At 35.5% G+C, this 12,200-nt stretch overlaps 1 protein-coding gene across 1 annotated transcript in view; it reads right to left on the reverse strand.

The window, feature by feature from the left end:
• The window catches only part of LOC111151642 (DAZ interacting zinc finger protein 3), a 104,339-nt gene that overhangs the window by 83,649 nt on the left and 8,490 nt on the right, over positions 1 to 12,200 (reverse strand). The window contains exons 3-4 of the mRNA XM_022509771.1: positions 8,829 to 8,901; positions 5,349 to 5,504 (exon numbers count right to left, since the gene is read on the reverse strand). Coding sequence (XP_022365479.1) covers positions 5,349 to 5,504; positions 8,829 to 8,901 — 229 coding nt within the window. The remainder of the gene's footprint in view (positions 1 to 5,348; positions 5,505 to 8,828; positions 8,902 to 12,200) is intronic.

The following is a 12,200-nucleotide window of genomic DNA, read 5'->3' on the forward strand; positions in this document are numbered from 1 at the left end:
GTTGAGCATCCAACTTTTGAGTTCAGCTCAGGTCATGATCTCTCAGGGTTGTGGGATCCAGCTCCAAATCGTGCTCCCTACTCAGTGGGGAGTCTGCTTCTCTTTCTCTTCCTTTCCCTCTCCCCACTTTCTCTCTCTCTAAAAGAAAGAAAGAAAGAGAAAGAGAGAGAAAAAAAGGAAAGAAAGAAATCTACACCACCCAGATCAAATGTTCTCTCAATTATTTGTTTTTAAGTAGTCTGACAAATCTTTGTTAACTATTTCCTTGAAACACTTAAAAAGCATTCTTATGTCTGCCAAGAATTGGCCACATCCACTCCTACTTCAGAGGAAAGTGTTTATCCCAGTTCATTATCATACCTTCTATTCTCTACGCATGGCTAAAATCTTTCCGGTCCTGACCCTGCAAGAATGCTGGCTTAATTCCAACACTAGGTCAAGGAATCTTAAGCTATAATCTGATTGGAACCAAACTAATACAGGATTTATTATATACCATAGTTTGTTACATTATATGGATGAAATGAAAAGGAAGACTATGTCTTATCTTTTTGTCCATTTCTCGATACCTTGTACCTACAAGTGCTTCACTTAAATTCCATTATGTGTTTAAAAATGTATTATCTGTGTGAAAAGTTTAACTTATACTTTTTTTTTTAAGATTTTATTTATTTATTTTACAGACAGAGATCACAAGTAGGCAGAGAGGCAGGCAGAGAGAGAGAGGAGGAAGCAGGTTCCCCACTGGGCAGAGAGCCCAATGCAGGGCTCGATCCCAGAACCCTGGGATCATGACCCAAGCCAAAGGCAGAGGCTTTAACCCACTGAGCCAACCCAGGCACCCCTAGCCTATACTTTCTTAAAATGGTTTCTAATACACAATATTTTTTTTATTTTTCTCCTAAATAGCTAGGTACTTTTTCTCCCCAGCACTCATTTACTGAACCTCTTCTCCATCAACATATACATTCCCTGAAGTAATCCACTGTCATGTTTTTAAATGTCTACATATGGAGAGTTTTCAAATTTGTTTTCCAGATCAGAACTATCACTTAAATTCCAGACTCATTTATCCAACCAGTTACTCAACAATATCTCTTGGATTTGAGTAAGCATATAAAACCTAACACTAAAGGACCACCTACTTTAGAACTAGAAAAGCTGGGCAAAATATAGAAACCATTTTTTGAAAGCAACAGAAAGCTACAAAGACACTGTAAATCTGTGGGGTCAACATTCAGAGAGAAGGAATGCCTAGAGACACATGACTGACTTCTGGAGTCACATTTTTCGTTAAGGTAACTGCCATTTTCAGTTGTGGCTGTGAGGCTGAGTTTTAAGCAACTTACAAAGCTGGGGGAAAAACAGAATGCACTACCTATCGAGGATGAGGGACCCTGGAAAACACTACATCCTTTGGTTGGGACCTTGAGGAAATATACCCCTAGAGTAAGAGTGTCAGTTTTGGTTCCAGCTTAAATGCAAGTAGTTTATTTGGGAGGTGCAGAGAACAATGGTAGGGAAATACAGATGTGATACAGGGAAGGGAAAGCAGGCTTTAAATTAATTGTAAATTAATGGGTATGGTTTTTGTTTGTTTGTTTCTTTTTAAAGAGAGGGAGGTGGCGGGGAGAGGGAGAAAGAGAATGTTAAGCAGGCTCCATGCCCATTGTGGAGCCTGATACAGGGCTCAATTTCACAACCCTGAGATCATGACCTGAGAAGAAATCAAGTGACAGACACTTAACTGACTGAGTAATCCAGGTGCCCCAAAGGGTGTGTTATTTAGTTATTCACAATGGACAGCTGGGGTTAATACAACAGAGAAACTCAGTAAAACAGTGAAAAACACAGTATTATTCAACTCAAGGGAGAGAAAACTGGGATATTTGCAGAACAACTCCCAAGGCTTGAGTGGTGATATAAGAGTATTAATTCCTTGGGACTTCTGAACTGCCATGAGAAGTACAGCCTTCTGTAGTTCCAGGGGAAGCCTTAAGGCATAGAGATAAAGACACTGAATATTAGAAATTGTCCAGAGCATACTGAAATAAGAGGCCAAGGGACTAAGGGTTATGTGCAGGACACTGACAGTACCTACCATAAAAGGTAAGCCATAAATAGACCCTTTGTCACAGAATAGAAGCTTAGAACCATCTCAATCCCCAGATGAATGAAGTAATCTGCCAGAAAAGCACATTACTAAGCAAAGACTTTGTCCAGTTAAGGAAGGTTGCTCTAAACCAACTCAGGTAGCCACTGCAAGTAGCAGAATTCTCTATCATCCTTTAGATGACTATGGAAATTAGTTTTGATGTTTTCATGTTCGCTCATGATTTGGATTATTTTTGCCTTTTTGAAGATTCTTACCAGGAATTTCTCAATTTTGCTGATCCTTAAAAAGTTTTGGCTTTACTGACTTTCCCTATTTTCTTATTCTGTTTCAATGGACTTAGATATCTTTATTACTTCCTTCTTTTGACTTTGTTTCTAATTTGTTCTTCCATTAATTTCCTGAACTTTATGTTTAGATGATTGATATTCAAATTTGCTTCTTTTTCTAATATTTGCACTTCAAGCTATAAATATTTTTTGAAGCACATATTTTACTAATAACACAGACTTTGATATATATTTTTTATTCAGTTGAAAAATTTACCTAATTTCCATTGTGATTTCTTTTCTTACCCATAGGTATACCTAGAGGTCTATCTTACGAACAATGATTTATTAAGTTTATCTTTCTGTATAGATTTCTAAATTCATTGTACAGTGGTTAGAGAACATGCTCTATATGTTATGAATCTTTGAAATTTGTTGATACCTGCTTTGTGACTAGCACAGAAAATTTTTATAAATGTTCTGTGTGCACTTAAAAAGAATCTATCTTCTGCCACCGTTGGGTGTAGTGTTTTGTATTTGTTATGTGTATGTATGTGAATTATATCAAATTTGCTATGGTTCTGCTAATTTTATGGCAATGTTGTGTCACTTATGGGATCATGTTAAAATCTCCTACTGGGATTGTTAATTTGTCCAATTCCCTTTAGTATATCAATTTTGTCATCATATACTAACAGTTCTGTATGCATTTGGTCAACTTCTGAAATTTCTCTATTTTCTAGACGTCCATAGAGTCAAGAGCAAGTAATACAATCTTGTAGTTATGAGAGCTTCACAGTAAGTTTTAATATCTGAGTGGGCAAATTCCCAGCCCTTCTCCCCTACACTTCTCTTTCTTCCTTTCATTTCCCATCTAAACTTCAGGATTAGCTTTCAGTAATTACAACCAAAAAATACCCTCCTGTCACTTTTTGATATGTGATACTTATCAATTTTAATTTAGGGAAAATTGACAACTTTATCACACCATGTCTTCCCATGTGTATTGCTTTCTATTTGGTCTTCTTTTCTTACCTTTATTAGAGTTTTAGAAATCTTCATTTACAGTTTCAATATAGAGTATTGATTTTGGAAACTTAATGTGAAGAAAATCAGCATGTAGATACTTGCTAAAATGCAGATTCCCACACCTACCTCCAGAGATATTGATTCCTTAAGACTAGTATGGGGTTCAGATAGTCTCATGTAGGTGGCCTAGAAAAACTATGAGAATTACTAGTCTATATCTTATATATTTCTCATGTGTTTTCCTAGGTATTTTACTTTTTTGGTTGCTAATATTCTTCTTTCATTTTTACCTTCTAATTGGCTATTGTTCCCATACAGAAAGGCTACTGATTTCCATTTCTTGTTGTTTCTGGGTAATTTCCAAAAGATAAAGGAGGGAAACAGTGGCATTATTCCACAGTTTCAAACCAGAATTCATACTGCTCAATTATCTCAGTTAAGGTTATTAATTGTATGTGAAGTCTTTGGATATTTTTAGAGTTTGTTTGAATTTTAAATCATATCCTATGGTGTTTTGTCCCCAAGTAAAGGCTACAAAGAAATGAGTAGAACATTTTCTTTAACTTTGAAAAACTCCATTCATTTAAGAACTGATACCCATCTTGTGCTGAAAGTTTCATAAATTATTATTTAAAAAAACTACTTCCAAGATAGAAATCTACTGTATTTTTTTAGAGTATTTATTTTACTCATAAATAAAAAAATTTTGGACATTGTTTTTACCTTACATTTTAAAATAATTTGTCAACATTTTACAAATTAGAAAAACCAAAAGCAATCCCCTGTCCCAGTGTGGCATGCTATCAGTTATTAGTAGAATAAGAATAAACACTAGACCTTATATCAATGATGGCTTACTAGCTACTAACCCACATTCCCACCATTATTCTTGAAAGACCAGCACCAACTAACTCTATTTAATAAAAGTCTACAGTCAAAGCTGACACCAGAGACCTTCACAAAAAGATGGAGATTTCAAGACTTTAGCTACACTATTGTGGGAAGAAAGGGAGGGAGGAAAAGAGGGAAAAAGTCACTGTGAAATAATAAGAAATAGATACATTGATATCTGTTCCTAGTTCCTGGTTATATTTGGTCTTTGATCCTGGTTCCTGACACAGAGTTCCTAAAACTCCTGGAATTTCTTGGGTGATAGGAGCATCTTTTGTTCTAATGAGGTAACTCTCAGTTGGCCCCTGGATAGGGGCTGATCAACAGAAACAACAAGCCATGATTAGAAGCTTGGAGCTTTTAGCACTATCCCCATTCCCAGATGGGGAGGGGCTGGGCATTTGAATTAATAATTGATCATGCTTATATGAGGAAGCCTCCATAAAAATCCTTCAAGTATGGGGTTCAGAGAACTTCCAATTTAGTGAACACATCCACATGCCAGGGGAGTGGCACACCCCAACTCCACAGAGACAGATGCTCCAATACTTGCGACCCTTCCAGACCTCGCCCTATGTATCTCTTCATTTGGCTGTTTTTTAAAATCCTTTATCATAGCCTTTATTATGTAATAAATTGGTAAATATCAAGTAAGTGTTTCCTGGAGTTCTGTGAGCTATACTAGCAAATTATTGAACCCAGGAAGGGGTCATGGGAACTCCAATCCATAGCCAGTTGGTCAGAAGTACCAGGGACAACCTAGGACTTGTGACTGGTGTCTTAAGTCAGAGCAGATTTGTGGAACTGAGCCCCTGACTTGCGGGATCTGATACTAACTCTAGGCAAATAGTATCAGAATTTAATTGACTTGTTGGATACCCAGTTAGTGTAGAACTAGTTGATATGGGAATAAGTCCACATCTCTAGTGTTAGAAGTGCTGTCAGTATAGTAGTAGTATGAGAGTAAAGGAAAATAATGTGTTTTCTCTGGACAGCCATAAACAAAGAGCTGTACTTCCGCCCCAAAGAACAAATTATAATCTTACCTGCATGATTTGGAAGGAAAAATTTTCTTGTAAGAACTTCTTAATGTGAGGGATCACACCTTTTGGTAGAGTATTAATTGCAGTCAATAATTTCTTCACTTCTAATAGTAAGTTAACAGGAACAAGATCAGTAGGTGTGTCCTTTTCCTGTTTACCCTAGAAGAAAATGATTATTAAAAATTTATACAATTATACATATTCTTATTACTCTAAATATTAAGACCAGAAAAAACATTAAAAGAAAGAACAAAGACTAGGGCACCTACGTGGGTCAGTTGGTTAAGTATCCAATTTTTTTTTTAAGATTTTATTTATTTATTTGACAGAGAGAGATATCACAAGTAGGCAGAGAGGCAGGCAGAGAGAGAGGAGGAAGCGGGCTACCCGCTGGACAGAGAGCCTGATGCGGGGCTTGATCCCAGGACCCTGGGATCATGACCTGAGCCAAAGGCAGAGGCTTTAACTCACTGAGCCACACAGGCACCCCTAAGTGTCCAACTCTTGATCTCAGCTCGGGTCTTGATCTCAAGGTCATGAGTTTAAAGTCCCACATTGGGCTCCATGAACAAAGTGCTTGTATATATTATATGTAGATAACTATGACAAAGTGATAGAAAATCCAAATAAGAATAAGACATTCTCGGGCACCTGTGTAGCTCAGATAGTCAGGTGTATGCCTTCGGCTCACCTCCTGGGATTAAGCCTCACATCAGGCTCCCAGCTCGTTCAGCGGGGAGTCTGCTTCACCTCTCCCTCGGCTCTTCCCCTGCTTGTGTGTCTGTTTCTCTCTCTCAAATGAATAAATAAAATCTTTAAAAAATTTTTTTTTATTTATTCATTTTTTTAAAGATTTTATTTATTTATTTGACAGAGAGAGAGAGAGATCACAAGTAGGCAGAGGCAGGCAGAGAGAGAGGAAGAAGCAGGCTCCCCGCTGAGCAGAGAGCCCGATATGGGGCTTGATCCCAGAACCCTGAGATCATGACCTGGGCTGAAGGCAGAGGCTTAACCCACTGAGCCACCCAGGCGCTCCTAAAAAAAATTTTTAATTAAAAAAAAAGAATAAGACATTCCCTCTGCTTTCAAGGACTTAAAATATAGCAGGAAATTTAAGACCAAAATTCAGGAAGCTTTAATATACAGAAGCCTTAATATACAGAAATAAATATATAAATTCATTTGGAAGTTATAAATATTCTAAAATAGGAATAATTATACCACTTTTAACAGGGTAGTGGAATGGGAAATATTCACAATTTAAGGCTTAAATGTGAATTAGGCCTCAAAAAATGACTGCCCTACAGAAATACACAGATTGCATTGAATTGACCCACTTAAAGGCATAAAAAATGCTAAGTTTAAAGTATTACATAGATTATTCTACATAATAATACGAAAGCTAGATGTAAGAGTACTTTTTACATATGTGACTGATGTTTTAGTGACTAAACACACAGCATATTGAAAATAAAATTGTAATAGTTTAAATTATAAACAAAGTAGTAAAACAGAATGACTTAATTAGTCAGAGCTAAGTCATACTAATCTTGGGTCTATAGGAATTCATTCTTACGGACTTAATAAGCCATCATTAATGTCTAAACAATAGCTATATATAGTCAATCCTGCTGGACTGTATATTAACATTAGTTGTGAGGAACAGGTGGGCAACAGAAATGGAGAAGCACCTGGAACACATGGATGATGGACTTCCTTCAAACCTTAACAAGATACCACAGTTCCTATACCATGTTTAAACTTTGGGAATATGAGTACGTTGATGCTGACCTCTGAAAATCAGAAAAGACAGCTTCTTATTATGGAGGCCATGTAAAGCTTAAGTCACTGAAAATGCCTTGGGGGTGGGGAGGAGTTGATTCTCTGACCATCAGTCAGGTCTTTCAGACTGCAATTACCCAGGAAAGTAACCAGGACTCAATACGGTAGGACTACCTGCCTACTCTCCCCTTCTGGGTTTGAGTCTTTTTTTTTTTTTTCAATTTTACTTAATTTTATTCTTTTCAGTGTTCAAAAATTCACTGTTTATGAACCACACCCAGTGTTCCATGGGTTTGAGTCTTAAATTAAGATTCCTCCAACCCCATCAATATCCAACAAATAACCTTACACTTTATTTCATTATATGAAAATTATATCCAAAAATGTAGGAAAGTGTTAATAGTTCACTAAATCTCAGTGAAGGGTATGTAAGTATTCATTGCATTATTCTTGCAACTTTTCTGTAGGTTTGAAATTTTCCAAAAAGTTTATAAAAACAAAAAGCTTCCACAATGTAACTAGACAAACCCTTCAAAAGAATGACCACTGTCAGTAGGGCATACATTTCAAACTAAAGGTCAGTTCTGCAGTCAAAAGTCACCACAAAATCATCTAATATTAATTACCAAATTGATACACAAGCAAGATTATGGCATGAATAAAAATTGTTAATAGGACATACTATAAGCTTCATGCTTACTAAATATTTTTCTTATTGTAAATATAATTTTTTAAGTTAGTGGTCACAAATTATATAACTACAATTATTTAAGCCAGTTATTAAAATATTTGATGCTCAATCCATTTCACAAAATTCATTTAGCCTCTAAACCAAACTCAGGTCAAAGTTTTCACCTCCTTTAACTTTTGTATTTCCAATTCTGTATTTAGAAATTCACTTTCTAGATCTAATCCCTGCTGGCTCAAGTGTATATCCCTATGTACATCTGTATATATTGTATTTTCTCTGCAACATTTTTTACAGTGATAACCTCATGCAGTTAAATAATATGATTATTTTATGTTCATATATTTTCTCCTGTTACTAGATAACCTTTACAAACTTTATTAACAGTGGACATCAATAATCACATAAAACTATGTGTAAGTTAAAACTGAACTAAAAAAAACCCAAATAGCTCTTCATCCACCCTTCATTAAATATAAGTACATGTGATACATATGTATGTATACATACATATACATATTTTTTAAGCTACCATAAAATATATTGTCACTGGCAATATAAACCTTATAGTAATGTATACTTGATTCTCCTTCATTTTGAACTGGAATTTCTAACAGTAAAGATGATAAAAACAGGAAAGAGAATTTCAAAACAACTCTGAAAATTTCTTACTAAATAATTTTCTTTGCATGTGAGTAGTTTTCATTTTGATTGGATTTTGCTTCAAAGGACAAGTAAAGGATTTCTTAAAATTGATTGTTTTATGCTTCTGGACAAGTCAATTCGATCACCTCCAAGTTTAACTTACAGTGAGAACTGGTGCTTAAAATAACATTTAGACAGAAGTATTAATTATCAGAGATTTAATTATGACCATAATTTTACTTATGAAGGAAAGAAAGTAGAGTCACCCCTAAATTCTGAAGAGATAAGTCAACTGACTAGATTTAAAATTACACTGTCATAATTACTTATTATTAATTTATTCATAATTAATGAAAATTAACTCTTACCAGTTGGTCAGTAGATTTTTCTACCTTATTTTTGATTTCCTCCTTAGTCTGCCCCTCCACAGTTGGAGCCCTACTTTAAATGAAAAAGAAAGAAATGTGTATTCAGAGTATCTCCTTATAAAGAACACAATTAAATTGTAGTAGTAAAGAATCTAACAAGTGAATTTGTCTGAAAGTTCGAAAGTGTAAACAATATATAGCAAGACTGATAATAGTGGTAGGTGTCATATCTTTAGGGATGCAAGTTAAAGAAAAAAAGAAGTATGCTCTGCCTTTACTGGATAGCGCTAAACAGAAATGAAAGCAGATATAAAAAATTTTCTTGGACACAGAATATACCAAAATCATGGGAAAAAATTAACTTTATAGCACTGTTTCAATGTAAAGAAAAATGGGTCTTAAAAAGGCTGAGGTTTATGAAGATAATAAAGGCTTGGAAGGGATCTATCTTATGCAGATGCTTTAATTTTTTTGTTCCAGGTTTCCGGCCTTATAGTTATCCATTTTTCCAAAATTGAGAGAGAATATCATATTTAAAAATTAACTATTTTTGTAAAATAGTTAATTTGTAAATTGTTAAGTTTTGCTTCTGACATTGGTTCAAAATGTGAATATATGCAGTGTTACATATAGAACTGAAAAACTATTTATAAAATTGCTTTTGTCTACATACAGAACCATGATATAGGGCCCATAATATAAGAACCTATAACATAAGACCATTTAGGATTTATATGATCTTAATTCTATACACTAGCAGAGAAAAAACTGAGTGAGAAACAGCAATGGATCTACTCAGCACTATGCTTTATAAAAATCATCCTTACTTCACATATATGTATTTATTTCTTAGACAATCATTTACCATGCATCACGTGCCCACTGGTTTTGTCAGGGGAAACTGGGACCGGTAAATAGTACAGTATTTCACATAGTGAAAATTTCAACAGAAGAGGATTTATACACAAAAACAATATTTCACAAGATGGTTCTCAGCGCTCTTTAAAATATCATGGCAAAACAAACAAACAAACAAACAAACAGAAAAAAACCACACACACAAAACACAAAAAAAGCCTCTTAACTGTCTTTTCATCCACTTCAAAGCTCCACTCCAAAAAGTAACACAAGGAACAGTCTTGTGTTGTCAAGGAATGAAAAATACTACAGCAGTATGCTGAAGCCTCTCCAGGTTGTATAAGAGTATAAAAAATTGTCATATGTATACCTTTCCGGCTAACTCTATTTCATGATCATTCACTCCTTGGCCCAACAGTTCTCAGTCCCAGACATTAAAATCACCTGTGAAACTTCTGAACCATCCAGGTGTCCAGACCCTACTTTAGCACTTAAGTGTGGAACGTGGGCTGCTATATTCACCATAGTTTCTCTAACAATTTTTGGTATGTAAACTTAACTAATCCTCATTCCCTCCCCAACATTAAAATTGCTCTATTGAAGGTTACTAATGAAATCCTACTATTTATTTCAATAGCTTTGTCTTTGTTCTTCATTCTACCTGTCTTTCTGCATCATTTAACATTGCCCATCATACCTTCCAACCGTCCTTGAAAACATCTGTCATCTTCACTGCTGCTGATTCTCCTCCTAGCCCTCCACTTCTGCTTCTACTACTGGCTACACCTTTTCCTCATTTGTCATATTCATTCATTATTTTAATAATATTTAAAACAAACTATGTACATTAATGGTATCAAACCATGCTCCTGGTATATTAGTATAGGAAGATATACAAGCAGTCATCTATGGCAGTCATTTTATATATTAAAATGATTAAATTGATGTCCAGAGAGGTTATATAACATGTTTTTAAGTTATACACCTAGAAAGCAGCAAAGATAGAACTAGACACAAGACTATTATTTTTCTTTTGCTATTTTGTTGCTTTTACCACCTATATGCTTTGTTCTGCTTACTAGGAGCTGAAGTTTTGCTATAACAATATATCCTGAAATATACATAATATATATACTCATGTTCCATTTCTTAGAATATTTATTTATCCATTTGAGAGAGAAAGAGGTGGGGGAAGGAACAGAGGGGAAGAATCTCAAGCAGACTGCCTGGCAACTGGGTAGCCTGACATGGGGCTCAATCCCATGACACATTAGCTGAAACCAAGAGTCAGACACGTAACTAACTGAGCCACCCAGGTGCTCCACTAATGTTCCATTTTTATCTATTTTCTTACATTTTCTACTTAAATCAATTACATTTATGCCCACATATAAATAAATCCTCTCAGATAGGAATTAGGCCCTTCTAATTCACTACTTAACCTCCAAGTCTCTAACCCAACATCAGACATAAAGAAGGCACTCAAATATTTATTGGATGAATGAATAAAAATTAAGCAAACTTTCATGAATTCTAACAGCACCCATATTTTCTTGAATTTTATTTTTTTTCAGTGTTCCAAAATTCAGTTTATCACCACACCCAGTGCTCCATGCAATACATGCCCTCCATAATACCCACCACCAGGCTCACCCAACCCTCCACACCCCTAAAACTCTGTTTGCTTCTCACGGTTTGTCTCCCCTCCAATCTTCTCCAACTAACTTTTCCTCTCCATTTCTGAATGTCTTCCGTGTTATTCCTTAAGCTCCACAAGTAAGTGAAACCATATGATAATTGACTTTTTCTGCTTGACTTATTTCACTGAGCATAATCTTCTCCACACCCGTCCATGTTGATGCAAAAGTTGGGTATTCATCCTTTCTGATGGAGGCGTAATATTCCATTGTATATATGGACCATATCTTCTTTATCCATTCGTCTGTTGAAGGGCACCTTGGCTCTTCCCACAGTTTGGTGATTGTGGCCATTGCGGCTATGAACATTGGGGTACAGATGGACCTTCTTTTCACTACATCTGTATCTTTGGGGTAAATACCCAGTAGTGTAATTGCAAGGTCATAAAATAGCCCTATTTTTAATTTCTTAAGGAATCTCCACACTGTTTTACAAAATGGCTGCGCCAACTTGCATTTCTACCAACAGTGTATGAAGGTTCCCCTTTCTCCACATCCTCTCCAACACTTGTTGTTTACTGTCTTGTTAATTTTGGCCATTCTAACTGGTGTAAAGTGGTATCTCCATGTGGTTTTGATTTGAATCTGCCTGATGGCTAATGATGATGAAGATTTTTTCATGTGTCTGTGAGCCATTTGTATGTCTTCTTTGGAGAAGTGTCTGTTCATGTCTTCTGCCCATTTTTTGACCTATCTGTTTTTTGAGTGTTGAGTTTGAGGAGTTCTTTATAGGTCTTGGCTATCAGCCCTTTGTCTGTAGTGTCATTTGAGAATATCTTCTCCCATTCTGTGGGTTGCCTCTTTGTTTTGTTGATTG

This window comes from Enhydra lutris, unplaced genomic scaffold (assembly GCF_002288905.1).
Source record: "Enhydra lutris kenyoni isolate GAN:26980312 unplaced genomic scaffold, ASM228890v2 scaffoldscaffold2, whole genome shotgun sequence".
NCBI classification, from domain to species: domain Eukaryota; kingdom Metazoa; phylum Chordata; class Mammalia; order Carnivora; family Mustelidae; genus Enhydra; species Enhydra lutris.